At 44.7% G+C, this 17,617-nt stretch overlaps 1 protein-coding gene across 2 annotated transcripts in view; it reads right to left on the bottom strand.

Annotated features, from left to right (window-relative positions):
• Positions 1-370: 370 nt before the first annotated feature.
• Positions 371-17,617, bottom strand: part of LOC106593896 (ankyrin repeat and IBR domain-containing protein 1) — a 62,939-nt gene continuing 45,692 nt past the window's right edge. The window contains exons 12-21 of one of the 2 annotated variants that reach the window (XR_014392486.1): positions 14,216-14,350; positions 13,273-13,359; positions 12,647-12,713; positions 12,284-12,429; positions 11,577-11,755; positions 11,328-11,379; positions 9,728-9,830; positions 6,084-6,130; positions 4,072-5,736; positions 371-3,941 (exon numbers count right to left, since the gene is read on the bottom strand). Coding sequence is in view for 1 of the 2 variants with exons in the window: in XM_082975992.1 (XP_082832118.1) it covers positions 4,792-5,736; positions 6,084-6,130; positions 9,728-9,830; positions 11,328-11,379; positions 11,577-11,755; positions 12,284-12,429; positions 12,647-12,713; positions 13,273-13,359; positions 14,216-14,350 (1,761 nt within the window). In the remaining variant the exon portion in view is untranslated. Of the gene's footprint in view, positions 5,737-6,083; positions 6,131-9,727; positions 9,831-11,327; positions 11,380-11,576; positions 11,756-12,283; positions 12,430-12,646; positions 12,714-13,272; positions 13,360-14,215; positions 14,351-17,617 lie in introns of both variants that reach the window. The other variant, XM_082975992.1, reaches the window with a different exon arrangement.

The following is a 17,617-nucleotide window of genomic DNA, read 5'->3' as shown; positions in this document are numbered from 1 at the left end:
GTGTGAATACTTGTGTAAATGAGATATTTCTGTATTTCATTTTCAATACATTTGCAAAGAAATTCTAAAAACATGTTTTCACTTGGTCATTGTGGTATGAATACTTTGACAGGACTGTATGAATGTAGATAATGGAAAGCATTGGTGAACATTTTATTTTGAATGTTTTATAATAAAAGATAGAAGATAACATTCATCTCAGAAGTAAAACTCCATAGAAAGCACTGGTTATGATTGATATAGATTTGAACGTTTTATAAGAAAAATAACAGCTTGCTAAATGACTCAAATATACATGTAAAACTCCATAGAAAGCACTGGTTATGATTGATATGTTTATGTTTTTGTATTGAAAGAAAATACAATCCACCCCAGTAGTAAAACTCCATGTTTATTGGCCACACATCAAAACAGTATGTTTTTCATTTAAAAGAGGGAATGTATAAAGTATAGACTATGAAAGTGCAAATAGTATTTTCAAGGATTAGTTACTTTATAATAAAAATGTAACAGCTTACAACATGTTTGCCTTTTTTCTTTAAATATATTTCTTTAAGTAAAATGCCAAGAAAGTCCAAATTCAATATAATTTTCTGTTTTACTCATTTCATGCACAGCATACTGTTACATCAAGGACAACTCAACCAATTTACATGACTGAAGTCCCACAAGTTCACCAGCTCCGTGTACGGCACTCACAGCAATACGTTTCTTCAGTGGTTGTTTCAATAGTCACTTTACAATTACTTCAATAAAAATCACACTAGTTTTGGCTAAAAGATCAATTCCAAAATGTGAAACTTTGAAATATCAATATCATTTATATTTCACTAATAATTTATAGACAACAAATCAATACATCTTATTTTTTCAAAATGAGTTATTCATTATATCTTGATATTTATTTTCAATCGTAATAAGACACTTTAAATTTAAATAAATACATCTGTTTTTCCCCCCCCCCACTGTCCTGCATTGTGTTTTCTGATCCAGGATACACTTCACAAATACCTTTCCAAAGTCAACACTCGTCATAAACTTGTAGTTCAGTTATCGACCCACAGATATGTCTGTCCATCCAAGAACAACCCCCTACAGCCCATCCACAACAAAATAACAAACAAACCAGTAGAACAGTGTTGAATATCATCAGGTCAAATCAGAGTTATTCATTAATAAATGCATTATATAAAACACTCTGGAAACAATCTGATATCACACTAAAGAGACGCTCCAATTATAAAAATGTCTTTAAAAAAAAGTATCATGTTTGGACACGTGTTAGTGTTGTGAGTGGAATTTCTATAAACATGTGTTTGTAGTTTGTACACTACATGACCAAAAGTATGTGGACACCTGCCCGTCCAACATCTCATTCCAAAAAAACATGGGTATTAAATCTGGAGTTGGTCCCCCCCTTTGCTGCTATAACAGCCTCCACTCTTCTGGGAAGGCTTTCCACTAGATGTTGGAACAATGCTGAGGGGACTTTCTTCCATTCAGCCACAAGAGCGTTAGTGAAGTCGGCGCATTGATGTCGGGCGATTAGGCCTGGCTCGCAGTCTGCGAACCAATTCATCCCAAAGGTGTTCGATGGAGTTGAGGTCAGGGCTCTGTGCAGGCCAGTCAAGTTCTTCCACACTGATCTCAACAAACCGTTTCTGTATGGACCTCACTTTGTGAACGGGGAACTGTTGCCACAAAGTTGGAAGCACAGAATCATCTAGAATGTCATTGTATGCTGTAGCGTTAAGATTTCCCTTCACTGGAACTAAGGGGCCCGAACCATGAAAACAGTCCCAGGCCATTATTCCTCCTCCACCAAACTTTACAGTTGGCACTATGCATTCAGGCAGGTAGCTTTCTCCTGGCATCCGTCAAACTCAGATTCCTCCGTCAGACTGCCAGATGATGAAGTGTGATTCATCACTCCAGAGAATGTTTTTCCACTGCTCCAGAGTCCAATGGTGGTGATCTTTACACCACTCCAGCCGACGCTTGGCATTGCGCATGGTGATCTTAGGCTTACGTTCGGCTGCTCGGCCACGGAAACCCAATTCATGAAGCTCCCAACGGACAGTTGTTGTGCTGACGTTGCTTACCAGAGGCAGTTTGGAACTCGGTAGTGAGTGTTGCAACCGAGGACAGATGATTTTTATGCGCTACGCGCTTCAGCACTCGGTGGTCCCGTTCTGTGAGCTTATGTGGCCTACCACTTAGCGGCTGAGCCGTTGTTGCTCCTAGACGTTTCCACTTCACAATAAAAGCACTTACAGTTGACCAGGGCAGCTTTAACAGGGCAGAAATTTGACAAACTGACTTGTTGGAAAGGTGGCATCCTAGGACGGTGCCACGGACATCAATGAGCTCTTCAGTAAGGCTATTCTACTGCCAATGTTTGTCTATGGAGTTTGCATTGCTTTGTGCTTGATTTTATACACCTGTCAGCAACAGATGTGGCTGAAATAGCCGAATCCACTAATTTGATGGGGTGTCCACATACTTTTGTATATATAGCGTAGCTACACACACCATTACTTACTGTAAGACCTCAGGAAAATGTGGCAATACACTTTAAAAGATTGACATAAAAGGCACTGTAATGAATTGCGTAGAGAACCGTTTTTACGACCCGCTGAACCCATCTACTGTAGTTGCTGAGTCCCATCAAGGCTTAAACTTTCATAATAGGTTTTTATAAATAGCTTTATAATGGGCTGGTTTCCTCATTAGGCCTAAACCTAGTTCTGGACTAGAAAGCAGGGAGAATCTTCATTGAAAGTGATGTTTAGTCCAGGACCAAGGGGTAAGTCTGAGAAAGCAGCCCTAAAATAGTTCAGAATGAACCAGTGACATCATTATTAGGTATAAAACACTAAGAACATATCTGATTCCAATTCTTCTTTAACTACTGTTATTTTCCTATTGGAGTGAACAGCAGCAGATTGTTCCTCTCTATTGTCCCTTCAGGGCTACTAGCCTTGTCCATCTTCATGAATACTTGACATCAGGCTGTCAGTCAGACAGTCTTCTAATGGGTTCAGTACAACAACATGGAATAGATCTGAGCAGGCACAATTCGTTTTGGAGTCCACTTGGTGATTACAAAACTGTGCTTTTGTTAGCCAGTGTTTGACACTTAACAACTTAGCGATACATTAGGCAGATCTGGACGGGACTGAGAGCAGGTTTTTCTGCTCAGTCAGACTGTACACTGTTATATTGGGATAATAACACTACTAGAAGCAGGTAGCACAGCATTGCTCTCCTGTACAGCTGATTACAGCCTCCCTCAGAACTCTCCTGTACAGCTGATTACAGCCTCCCTCAGAACTCTCCTGTACAGCTGATTACAGCCTCCCTCAGAACTCTCCTGTACAGCCGATTACACCTCCCTCAGAACTCTCCTGTACAGCTGATTACAGCCTCCCTCAGAACTCTCCTGTACAGCCGATTACAGCCTCCCTCAGAACTCTCCTGTACAGCTGATTACAGCCTCCCTCAGAACTCTCCTGTACAGCTGATTACAGCCTCCCTCAGAACTCTCCTGTACAGCCGATTACAGCCTCCCTCAGAACTCTCCTGTACAGCTGATTACAGCCTCCCTCAGAACTCTCCTGTACAGCCGATTACAGCCTCCCTCAGAACTCTCCTGTACAGCCGATTACAGCCTCCCTCAGAACTCTCCTGTACAGCCGATTACAGCCTCCCTCAGAACTCTCCTGTACAGCCGATTACAGCCTCCCTCAGAACTCTCCTGTACAGCCAATTACAGCCTCCCTCAGAACTCTCCAGTACAGCTGATTACAGCCTCCCTCAGAACTCTCCTGTACGGCTGATTACAGCCTCCCTCAGAACTCTCCAGTACAGCTGATTACAGCCTCCCTCAGAACTCTCCTGTACGGCTGATTACAGCCTCCCTCAGAACTCTCCTGTACAGCCTCCCTCAGAACTCTCCTGTACGGCCTCCCTCAGAACTCTCCTGTACAGTTGATTACAACCTCCCTCAGAACTCTCCTGTACAGCTGATTACAATCTCCCTCAGAACTCACCTGTACAGCTGACTACAGCCTCCCTCAGAACTCTCCTGTACAGCTGATTACAGCCTCCCTCAGAACCAAGTCCAAACACAATACAGTATACTTCAGCGGAAAACACTTAAAAATATTAATCATCAATATAAAAAAAATACTAGATCAAAAACTCCTGCAAAGTGTATTCACTATAATAATGCACTATAATCACCTCATGTTGTAATCTAAAACAGATCATCTGAAAGAAGCAACTTGTTCATCATTTTATCAGCAAATATCAATTGTGGGTAATATAATACCAATAACACTCATTCAAACACCTTCCATCCCGCTTTTTAGGAATCCACCCAGTCCTCCGTCCGTCTTTCCCCCGGGAGGGCATCTCATGCCAGTATAGACCAGCTATCAAGTGTTTGATGTGTACTTGTAAACACTGGAAAGAGAAATACACTCCCATCATAATATATCTCCTCCTGCACTACAATCAAGTCAGGATTAAATTCCTCCAACACCATCACTGGCTACTGTCCCCTCTCAGTCAGGATTGGTCCTCTCTCTCTCTCTCTGCATGTCAGTGGTTTGACCCCTCTGAAGGCTTCTGTCTTCCATCAGACCAGGAGAGTTTGCTCCTCCCACTCAGATGTTTCCTCCAATCAGAGTCATAACAGGTGGATTTGCTCCACCAACTCGGAATTTTCTTCCAATCACAAATCAGACCAGGTGCATCTTCTTCTTCCCACTTAGATTTTCCCACCAATCAGACCAGGTGTATCTGCTCCTCCCATTCTGAAGAGCTGGTGCTAGGCAAAAGGTCAGAGGTCACAGAGTCACACATGGGCGTGTCTACGTGAACGACGTTACCCCCAGCGAGCCTCTCCCCGGCCCTGTCCCCTGTCCCGGTAGTCACCATGCAGGACGGGGCCATGACCTCTGACCCCACCGTAAGGTCTAGATGGGTGGGTCTCTCCCTCTCAGCCTCCTTCTCCTCCAGACCCTGGGAAAGGAAAGGGAAACAGTCCCCATCTTCCCCCAGCTCGCCCTCACCTTTCTGGAGCTTGGCACGGGGCTGGTGGAGGTCAGCTTGGACATCCTCCTCCACGGAGGCTGTGTTGGCCGTGGTCTGTGCTGCCGTGTTGAAGTCTAGGTCTGTGTCCGAGGAGGTGGTGTTGGTGGAGGAGGGGATGAGGGTGATGCTCTGAGGATTCATATCATGGAACCAGGCCATGATGTTGCCCAGCAGGTTGGTGTTGGGGTGTGAGGGGTCCTGGAGCCCCGTTGATGTGGTGGTAGTGGAGTCCGTAGTATCACTGGAGGACGAGAACAGAGCCTCACCTGAAGAAGGCTCCCTGAATGGGTTGAGATTGTGATTGCTGTAGTGCTGCTGGGATGGGTGGTGGTGTAAGGCATAGACCCCTGGAACCCCTTCATACAGGCGCTGGCTGCTGATGGTCCCCATGTTGCCTAGTCTCATGACACGATCCTCCAGCTCCAGGAGTTCTGAGCTGCTGATGGCTCCCCGGGGCCCCACTTCCACCCCCTGGGGCTCCGCGTCCAATCTGGACGGGAGGGAGGTGCCGATGGCCCCCAGGGACGCCTCATTGGACAAGAACTCTGGAGTGTCCCCGGCCATCGCCAACCCAGACTCTTGGAGTGACAGCTGGATAGCCAATAGGATGTTGGGATCGTCCTCATCCAATGAGCCCTGTTTAACACATAAACAGAAGGAATGGGGGAAAGTACGCATGTCATGTGGAAAGGGACGAAGGCCTTGTAGAATACTAAATATTTCATCTGTTTAAGACTATTGGTGCTGTTTATATGTCTTGTAAAATGATGTTATGACGCAAGATATATGTCTGTGAAGACAGACGGTATAGAAAAATGTTAGAAAAAGCAAGAAATAAAACCATTTTAGAAATCGGCAAGACTGAACTTCACATTGGCACACAACAACTTAGTTTATTCGACAGACAAAAAAATGATCTGGCTTATGTTTAATAAGAGGTAAAGACGAATACACAGACGACATGAAAAACACACTGAACTCACCATGGGGGGACCTCGTCTTCTCCCACCTCCCATTTCCTGTGTGTCTGCTGTATGAAGAAAGATAAACCCCACAGTCAGTCAGTCAGTCAACCCACCTCCCATTTCCTGTGTGTCTGCTTTATGAAGAAAGATAAACCCCACAGTCAGTCAGTCAGTCAACCCACCTCCCATTTCCTGTGTGTCTGCTTTATGAAGAAAGATAAACCCCACAGTCAGTCAACGTTACAGAACAATCACACTGACAAACTCACAGCTCAAACTATTCAAGGTCTTCCCAGCGAAGGAAAAGCTAGAGATTATTCCTTTTGTTACTGTTTTCCAGGATCGAAGCCATTCATGTAGTGAAAACACTGACCCCATTAATGGGGGGGCCAGAAACACATCAGCCTTTTAATAAACGTGTAGGAAACATCCAGTCATAGCTGGATATCCTGAAGAAATACCAGGTAGACAGATACCTGGAAACACATCCAGTCATAGCTGGATATCCTATAGAAATACCAGGTAGACAGATACCTGGAAACACATCCAGTCATAGCTGGATATCCTATAGAAATACCAGGTAGACAGATACCTGGAAACACATCCAGTCATAGCTGGATATCCTATAGAAATACCAGGTAGACAGATACCTGGAAACACATCCAGTCATAGCTGGATATCCTATAGAAATACCAGGTAGACAGATACCTGGAAACACATCCAGTCATAGCTGGATATCCTATAGAAATACCAGGTAGACAGATACCTGGAAACACATCCAGTCATAGCTGGATATCCTATAGAAATACCAGGTAGACAGATACCTGGAAACACATCCAGTCATAGCTGGATATCCTATAGAAATACCAGGTAGACAGATACCTGGAAACACATCCAGTCATAGCTGGATATCCTATAGAAATACCAGGTAGACAGATACCAGGAAACACATCCAGTCATAGCTGGATATCCTATAGAAATACCAGGTAGACAGATACCTGGAAACACATCCAGTCATAGCTGGATATCCTGGATATCCTGGATATCCAGCTGGATATCCTATAGAAATACCAGGTAGACAGATACCTGGAAACACATCCAGTCATAGCTGGATATCCTATAGAAATACCAGGTAGACAGATACCTGGAAACACATCCAGTCATAGCTGGATATCCTGGATATCCTGGATATCCAGCTGGATATCCTATAGAAATACCAGGTAGACAGATACCTGGAAACACATCCAGTCATAGCTGGATATCCTATAGAAATACCAGGTAGACAGATACCTGGAAACACATCCAGTCATAGCTGGATATCCTATAGAAATACCAGGTAGACAGATACCTGGAAACACATCCAGTCATAGCTGGATATCCTATAGAAATACCAGGTAGACAGATACCTGGAAACACATCCAGTCATAGCTGGATATCCTATAGAAATACCAGGTAGACAGATACCTGGAAACACATCCAGTCATAGCTGGATATCCTATAGAAATACCAGGTAGACAGATACCTGGAAACACATCCAGTCATAGCTGGATATCCTATAGAAATACCAGGTAGACAGATACCTGGAAACACATCCAGTCATAGCTGGATATCCTGGATATCCAGCTGGATATCCTATAGAAATACCAGGTAGACAGATACCTGGAAACACATCCAGTCATAGCTGGATATCCTATAGAAATACCAGGTAGACAGATACCTGGAAACACATCCAGTCATAGCTGGATATCCTATAGAAATACCAGGTAGACAGATACCTGGAAACACATCCAGTCATAGCTGGATATCCTATAGAAATACCAGGTAGACAGATACCTGGAAACACATCCAGTCATAGCTGGATATCCTATAGAAATACCAGGTAGACAGATACCTGGAAACACATCCAGTCATAGCTGGATATCCTATAGAAATACCAGGTAGACAGATACCTGGAAACACATCCAGTCATAGCTGGATATCCTATAGAAATACCAGGTAGACAGATACCTGGAAACACATCCAGTCATAGCTGGATATCCTATAGAAATACCAGGTAGACAGATACCAGGAAACACATGGGTGCTACACATTAGTAGTGAGATGATGTGAGTTGGCAGTGTGATGGCTTGTTTAAAGCCACACCCAGAGGGCGGCCCATATTTCAACGTAATTCCTGTCCTAGAGGGGAAATGCCTGTTTACTTCCCTCCGAATATATATTCAGGAATTGGGGGGCGTGAACTAGAGGTCCTCACGGTTCCAGTAGACCCAGAAATTACGAGATCCCGACCCAGGACCCGAGCGGGTCCGGATTGGGTTATGATAAAATTTCCACGGGTCTCGGGTATCTGCAATTAAAATAGATTTACTAACTGGACCAGTCCTCTGTTTATTTAACACGTGTGTGGTTATGTAATGTAAATGTGATGAGAACTGAGAGAGGTTGTCATCTGTTTCAGCCAATTACAACTCAATAAAACATTCAGTTTATGTCCAGCTGAAACTGGTTCCAGCTGCTCACCTCATGCTCCAGAGGACGGACAGACAGAGAGAGAGAGAGAGAGAAAAGCCTTGGCCTAGCCTATTGCTGAGGGAGGGAGGGAGGGAGGGAGGGAGGGAGGGAGGGAGGGATGGAGGGAGGGCAGATGGACAAGCCTTGGCCTAGCCTATTGCTGAGGACAGACAGACAGGCTAAATATTCAGGAATTGGGGGTCTGAACGTGGGGGTGAATTGCACGTGGACTGGAGAGAAACATAACCACTAGGGCTCTGACACGGACAACGATCACGGTAGCTAGCTAGCATGCTAACCTTATCTAAACCTTTGGTAAGCTAAATTAGGAAATTGGCGCTGGCGGAAGGCTATTTGGCTACGGTACAGCAGAGCCAAGTCAGACATCCTGTGCTCACGGTTCTCACACAGGAAGTGAAACGATAGGTTGCGTAACAACACCCTGACATCACGGACAAACTCTGGGTATCATCTTTCAGTTGAATGTAATCTTTATTTTCTCTCACTGAGACGGCTAGTCTGAAACGCCGAGACGGCTAGTCTGAAGCGCCGAGACGGCTAGTCTGAAGCGCCGAGACGGCTAGTCTGAAGCGCCGAGACGGCTAGTCTGAAGCGCCGAGACGGCTAGTCTGAAGCGCCGAGACGGCTAGTCTGAAGCGCCGAGACGGCTAGTCTGAAGCGCCGAGACGTGAAGCGCCGAGACGTGAAGCGCCGAGACGGCTAGTCTGAAGCGCCGCGACGGCTAGTCTGAAGCGCCGCGACGGCTAGTCTGAAGCGCAGCGACGGCTAGTCTGAAGCGCCGAGACGGCTAGTCTGAAGCGCCGAGACGGCTAGTCTGAAGCACCGAGACGGCTAGTCTGAAGCACCGAGACGGCTAGTCTGAAGCACCGAGACGGCTAGTCTGAAGCACCGAGACGGCTAGTCTGAAGCACCGAGACGGCTAGTCTGAAGCACCGAGACGGCTAGTCTGAAGCCCCGAGACGGCTAGTCTGAAGCACCGAGACGGCTAGTCTGAAGCACCGAGACGGCTAGTCTGAAGCACCGAGACGGCTAGTCTAAAGCACCGAGACGGCTAGTCTGAAGCACTGTGAGCGTCTAGAATAAGCTATAGTATCTATCCATGTATCTTTTAGTTATTGATTCATTATTACCTAAAGTGCTGTCGCTAGGGTCGTCAAGATGGGGAATGTCCCCTCTCTGTCTCCTCTGCTGACGATCCCTGTGTCTCCTCCGGTACTGGAACTCTGCATACTCCTGTAGGGTCAGTCACATGACACACCATGACGTCACAGGTCGTACGTCATAACGTAAACACACACACACATTGGGAGAATCTCAATTGACTCCTGACGTCCTCTCTACTCACCTCTATTTTAAAAACCCGTTGGATGAGAAGATCAGAAGGGAGGGACTTCTGATATTCTCATCCAATCCAGTTAAAGGAGGCGAGGGCATGGGATACACTGACTCACAGGAAGACACATTGAGACAGAGTCACATTCTCCAGACATCCACTGTCTGATAGTGATGCGCAGGGTTGACTCATAACCCGCAGCCCCCCAACGGTTATATCCTCAGGGCGGGTGGGTATAAAATATTGTGTGGATGAAGGGTGGGTGGGTGCCGGGTTGAATAAACAGAAAACAATACCTTTAAAAAAGCCATGAATGTATAATTATTGTGCAATTTATAACTGTAGCAGCTCCAACTTCCTAATAGTCGCATGATGTATTAAGTAGCTCTATTCACTTCCTAATAGTCACAGGATTTAAAAAATATATATAATAATAATAATAATTTAATCTTCATTTAACTAGGCAAATAGTCACATGACAGTGGCAGAAATTAACCCTCACATACTGATCAACTAGACATTAACAGAGGTTGTTGACATTTAGCTAGATATTCAGACCTACAACCGTTAGCTAGATATTCAGACCTACAACAGCTAGCTAGATATTCAGACCTACAACAGCTAGCTAGATATTCAGACCTACAACAACTAGCTAGATATTCAGACCTACAACAGCTAGCTAGATATTCAGACCTACAACAACTAGCTAGATATTCAGACCTACAACAGCTAGCTAGATATTCAGACCTACAACAGCTAGCTAGATATTCAGACCTCCAACAGCTAGCTAGATATTCAGACCTACAACAGCTAGCTAGATATTCAGACCTCCAACAGCTAGCTAGATATTCAGACCTCCAACAGCTAGCTAGATATTCAGACCAACAACAGCTAGCTAGATATTCAGACCTACAACAGCTAGCTAGATATTCAGACCTACAACAGCTAGCTAGATATTCAGACCAACAACAGCTAGCTAGATATTCAGACCAACAACAGCTAGCTAGATATTCAGACCTACAACAGCTAGCTAGATATTCAGACCAACAACAGCTAGCTAGATATTCAGACCTACAACAGCTAGCTAGATATTCAGACCAACAACAGCTAGCTAGATATTCAGACCTACAACAGCTAGCTAGATATTCAGACCTCCAACAGCTAGCTAGATATTCAGACCTACAACAGTTAGCTAGATATTCAGACCAACAACAGCTAGCTAGATATTCAGACCTACAACAGTTAGCTTGATATTCAGACCTACAACAGCTAGCTAGATATTCAGACCTACAACAGCTAGCTAGATATTCAGACCTACAACAGTTAGCTAGATATTCAGACCTACAACAGCTAGCTAGATATTCAGACCTACAACAGCTAGCTAGATATTTACTTACCTCAGGAGATGCAAAGCCCAAATACTCCCAGTCCCACGTTCCACCTCCAAAACTAGAAATACAAAAAGTACAACGTAATAGCAGTTATTCTGTTATGTTATTAAAACAATTCAATTAGTGGAGAGAGAAAACAGAACACAACAACTGCACAAGAAAACATTCTGAGTGAACCCACATTGGGGGTGACCTTTATCTACAATTGATTGAGTTGGGGACTGAAACGGTTTGTGAGGGGTCAGGGATTCCCACCTGCGTCTAGGGGCCTCTGGGGAGTCGCTGGGGGCCACCCCCCGGGCGACGGAGGCCAGGAACTCCTGTCTCTTCTGCTGCACCAAACAGGCCGCTCGGATGATCTTATGACGGGGAGTTCGGAGGTAAGGACGGTTGACTTTCTGAGCTAGGTCCTCTGTCACCATCTCCAAGTCAGTCTACACACAGACAGGAAGAGGCAAGACAAAAAGTCTACAAACTGTAGAGGAAAAAGTAACTCTTAGCTGTATAATTTTAAACCGTGAGGAAGCAGGGCCAGCCCTCGTCAATCTGCCGCCATAGGCGGACGCCTAATCCCGCCTAATGAACAGGCCAGCCGTGTGAGGAAGTCATTAACGAAGAGAGTAAAAAGGGTTCTTCACAACAAGATCTGTTATTTTAAAACCTCAGTGTTTGAGAGGAAGTAGTTTCAAAACCTCAGCGTTTAAGAGGAAGTCGTTTTAAAACCTCAGCGTTTAAGAGGAAGTCGTTTTAAAACCTCAGCGTTTAAGAGGAAGTCGTTTTAAAACCTCAGTGTTTGAGAGGAAGTCGTTTTAAAACCTCAGTGTTTGAGAGGAAGTCGTTTTAAAACCTCAGTGTTTGAGAGGAAGTCGTTTTAAAACCTCAGTGTTTAAGAGGAAGTAGGTTTTTGACAAGACATTTCAGATGTTTTATATACGAAACCTTTCTCTAAGATCCGTCCGTACCTGCATAAGTTCAAAAATCTCTTTCTTGGTGGATTTGATCTCCAGGAAGAAGCCGTAGGGGTAAGAGCACTTGAGTATGCTGCGAGTCTTCAGCAGCTCCAGCACCGCATCTTCAATGAACGTAGTGTCGGGTGGGCCTCCGTCTCCTGAGAGAGAAGAGATCACGGATCAGGATTACTCCCTCTCTCATACACACAAACACATCATATTACATTCAGAAGAAGAAGAAGTGATAGATTTCAAGTAGTTTAGAGTGTCATTAATACATCTCCACTGTATGATTGTAGTCTGTGTGTTGGTCTATTTATGTGAAATGTCTATCTGAACAAAACTATGAAAAAACATTGAGAAATATCCACATACTTCCACTCAAGGCTCTGCTCAGCTGTTCCATCTTGTCTTTGGCTGTCTTCAACAGGCGCTGCTCCAGCTAGATAGAAGGACAGTCAAGGTAAAGGACCCACTACAGGACTTACTAAAGCTACATGACAGTTAAACAAACCCACCGCTGCCCTACTTACCTGGACAGGGTGTCAGGCTGCACAAGGACTTCATAATACAAACTGGCAAGTGTTACAAAAATGCACCACAGACCCTTTTACCTGGTAGCTGTGTTCATGGTTCTGGTAGTGGTCCAGTTCTTACCTGGTAGCTGTGTTCATGGTTCTGGTAGTGGTTCAGTTTTTACCTGGTAGCTGTGTTCATGGTTCTGGTAGTGGTTCAGTTTTTACCTGGTAGCTGTGTTCATGGTTCTGGTACTGGTCCAGTTTTTACCTGGTAGCTGTGTTCATGGTTCTGGTAGTGGTCCAGTTCTTACCTGGTCGCTGTGTTCATGGTTCTGGTAGTGGTCCAGTTCTTACCTGGTAGCTGTGTTCATGGTTCTGGTAGTGGTTCAGTTTTTACCTGGTAGCTGTGTTCATGGTTCTGGTACTGGTCCAGTTTTTACCTGGTAGCTGTATTCATGGTTCTGGTACTGGTCCAGTTCTTACCTGGTAGCTGTGTTCATGGTTCTTGAAGCGGGTGTAGTAGTGCATAAAGCGGTCCAGTTCCTGGAAGCCCTTATGCTTCTTCTCAGCCTGCAATGACAAGAAGACAAGACAGACAGTGTTACCTCTGGTCCAGAGTTGGGTAAACTACGGCCCCCGAGCCCATTTAATCCTGATCCGGGAGGTTTGAGTAATTTTTTTAAAAACAAACAAAAAAAAACACTTCACCCGACTGTCTAAAACTAGATAGAAAGTATGAAGAAATTATAAACAGACCTATACATTTCTATAGCTTATAACAGACCTTTATATTTATATAAATTATAATGGACCTATACATTTATATCAATTATAACGGACCTATATATTTATATAAATTATAATGGACCTATATATTTATATAAATTATAACGGACCTATATTTTATATTTCCCCACCCCGCTCTAGTCTCCAGACTCCCGATGTGGCCCTCCAGACAAAACGTTTCCCCACCCCGCTCAAGTCTCCAGACAAAACGTTTCCCCACCCCTCTCTAGTCTCCAGACTCCCGATGTGGCCTTCCAGACAAAACGTTTCCCCACCCCGCTCTAGCCTCCAGACTCACAGTGTGTCCCAAATGGCATCATAATCCCTATATAGTGCACTACTTTTAACCAGAGCCTATGAGGATAGGGTGTCGATTCAGCCAGCCACAGTGTGCTCTGCCAGCTAAACGACTAAACAAGCGATTCTTATTGCCTCCAGTGTCTCATCTCTCCCTGGCAGGGCTGGTCTTGTTGAGTGGAGTACAGGAATATAACACAGGACAAAGGTGTAGTGCAGAAGTACATTACCAACAGGTTGATGACCCTCTGGTCATCTGTGATGGAGGTGGACTGTCACTGAGTTTCTCTCTGAAGTCTAGAGTTGGTGTGTGTGTGTGTGTGTGTGTGTGTGTGTTCCACACCTCCACAGTCATGTCTTTGTTCTGCTCCTCCACCTGGTTGATGACCTCATAGCGGGTACAGCGGTAGTACCCTCCAGTAGACGAGCTGTGTTTCTTCCATTCCTCCAGACAGATCCAGCAGAAGTCATACTTACACTGCAGAGAGGGAAAGACGGAAGAGGAGGTAGTCAGTCAGTAGCAGGAAATAGCAAGGCCCTAACCTCTGGCATGGCTAAAGGTAGTCAGTCAGTAGCAGGAAATAGCAAGGCCCTAACCTCTGGCATGGCTAAAGGTAGCCAGTCAGTAGCAGGAAATAGCAAGGCCCTAACCTCTGGCATGGTTAAAGGTAGTCAGTCAGTAGCAGGAAATAGCAAGGCCCTAACCTCTGGCATGGATAAAGGTAGTCAGTCAGTAGCAGGAAATAGCAAGGCCCTAACCTCTGGCATGGCTAAAGGTAGTCAGTCAGTAGCAGGAAATAGCAAGGCCCTAACCTCTGCCATGGCTAAAGGTAGTCAGTCAGTAGCAGGAAATAGCAAGGCCCTAACCTCTGGCATGGTTAAAGGTAGTCAGTCAGTAGCAGGAAATAGCAAGGCCCTAACCTCTGGCATGGCTAAAGGTAGTCAGTCAGTAGCAGGAAATAGCAAGGCCCTAACCTCTAAAGCCTGGGACCCATAAGGGAGCCGGCCAAAGATAGCTGGCCTGAAGCTCAGAGGTTGCTGGAACGCGGACTGAACAAGAGTTTTCCCCTGTGGCTTAAAACTAATCAATGGTCCTCTATGTGTTCTTTTGATCTGTCACCAGGGAGACAGACCATCCGTTTACACACTGCATACAGATCTATCCATCTGGGGGAAATGTTCGACAAGAGTTAAAACCACCAAACACTACTACCTTTCAACATGATTTCCAGTCCTATTCAGCCCTCGGTCATTCCCACTAGAAACACTGCTTTGCTGTCTGGTGTGGTGAAAATGTAAAAAGGAAACTAAAACACAAAGCCAACTGCTGAAACCGCTGTTGTCCTGAGGAGACAGGACTTGGACGACACTCAAGATAATCTATACTATATAGTGACTGACAGAGAGAGAGAGAGAGAGAGAGAGAGAGAGAGAGAGAGAGACAGAGAGAGAGAAACAGAGAGGGAGAGAAACAGAGAGAGAAGAGAGAGAGAGAAACAGAGAGAGAGAGAGAGAGAAAGAGAGAAGAGAGAGAGAACTACAACATCATGTAGTACAACAGGCCTGTCACTACAGCCCTACAACATCATGTAGTACAACAGGCCTGTCACTACAGCCCTACAACATCATGTAGTACAACAGGCCTGTCACTACAGCCCTACAACATCATGTAGTACAACAGGCCTGTCACTACAGCCCTACAACATCATGTAGTACAACAGGCCTGTCACTACAGCCCTACAACATCATGTAGTACAACAGGCCTGTCACTACAGCCCTACAACATCATGTAGTACAACAGGCCTGTCACTACAGCCCTACAACATCATGTAGTACAACAGGCCTGTCACTACAGCCCTACAACATCATGTAGTACAACAGGCCTGTCACTACAGCCCTACAACATCATGTAGTACAACAGGCCTGTCACTACAGCCCTGCAACATCATGTAGTACAACAGACCTGTCACTACTGCCCTACAACATCATGTAGTACAACAGACCTGTCACTACAGCCCTACAACATCATGTAGTACAACAGACCTGTCACTACAGCCCTACAACATCATGTAGTACAACAGACCTGTCACTACAGCCCTACAACATCATGTAGTACAACAGACCTGTCACTACAGCCCTACAACATCATGTAGTACAACAGGCCTGTCACTACAGCCCTACAACATCATGTTTTGACTTAAAAAGCAGCTTGAATATCTATGGCAAGACTTGAAAATGGCTGTCTAGCACTGATTAACAACCAACTTGACAAAGCTTGAAGAATTTTTTTAAAGAATAATGTGCAAATATTGTACAATCAAGGTGTGTAAAGGTCTTAGAGACTTACCCAGAAAGCCTCACAGCTGTAATCACTGGCAAAGGTGATTCTAATGTGTGACTCAGGGGCATGAATACTTACAGAAATATCAAATTTAAATATTTCATTTGCAATCAATTTGCAAACATTTCTAAAAACATGTTTTCACTTTGTCATTAAGGGGTATTTTGTGTAGAGTGGTGAGAAAAACATTTAATCAATTTTGAATTCAGGCTGTAATAAAACAAAATGTGGAATAAGTCAAGGGGTATGAATACATTCTGAAGGTACAGTACATTCAGAAAGTATTCAGACCTCTTTACTTCTTCCACATTTTGTTACGTTACAGCCTTATTCTAAAATTGATTAAATTGTTTTTTTTCACTTGTCAATCTACACACAATATACCTCATAATGACAAAGCAAAAACAGGTCAAATTCTTTTTGCAAATGTAGTTCAAATAATATCACATAATATCAAATATCACATTTACGTAACTATTCAGACCCTTTACTCAGTACTTTGTTGAAGCACCTTTGGCAGTGATTACAGACTCAAGTCTTCTTGGGTGTGACGCTGCAAGTTTGGCACACCTGTATTTGGGGAGTTTCTCCCATTCTTCTCTGCAGATCCTCTCAAGCTCTGTCAGGTTGGATGGGGAGCGTCGCAGCACAGCTATATTCAAGTGTCTCCATAAATGTTCGATCGGATTCAAGTCCGGGCTCTGGCTGGGCCACTCAAGGACATTCAGAGACTTGTCCCAAAGCCACTCCTGCATTGTCTTGGCTGTGTGCTTAGGGTCGCTGTCCTGTTGGAAGGTGAACCTTCGACCCAGTCTGAGGTCCTGAGCGCTCCTTCATCAAGGATCTCTTTGTACTTTGCTCCGTTCAGCTTTCCCTCGATCCTGACTAGTCTCCCAGTCCCTGCCGCTGTAAAACATACCCACAGCATAATTCTACCACCACGCTTTAATGTAGGGATGGTGCCAGGTTTCCTCTAGACGTGATGCTTAGCATTCAGGGCAAAGAGTAATCTTGGTTTCATCAGACCAGAGAATCTTGTATCTCATGGTCTGAGAGTCCTTTAGGTGCCTTTTGGCAAACTCCAAGCGGGCTGTCATGTGCCTTTTACTGAGGAGTGGCTTCCGTCTGGCCACTCTTCCATAAAGGCCTGATTGGTGGAGTGCTGCAGAGACGGTTGTCCTTCTGGAAGGTTCTCCCATCTCCACAGAGGAACTCTGGAGCTCTGTCAGAGCGATAACCGGGTTCTTGGTCACCTCCCTGACCACGGCCCTTCTCCCACGATTACAGAGTTTGGCCAGGCGGCCAGCTCTAGGAAGAATCTTGTTTTTTTGCTTTGTCATTATGGGGTATTGCAGATTGATGAGGAAGAAAATGAATATAATCAATTTTAGAATAAGGCTGTAA

This window comes from Salmo salar, chromosome 05 (genome assembly GCF_965601325.2).
Source record: "Salmo salar chromosome 05, fSalSal1, whole genome shotgun sequence".
Lineage (NCBI taxonomy): Eukaryota > Metazoa > Chordata > Actinopteri > Salmoniformes > Salmonidae > Salmo > Salmo salar.
Note: the sequence above shows the minus strand (reverse complement) of the source record. Positions and strands in the feature narration are given on the sequence as shown.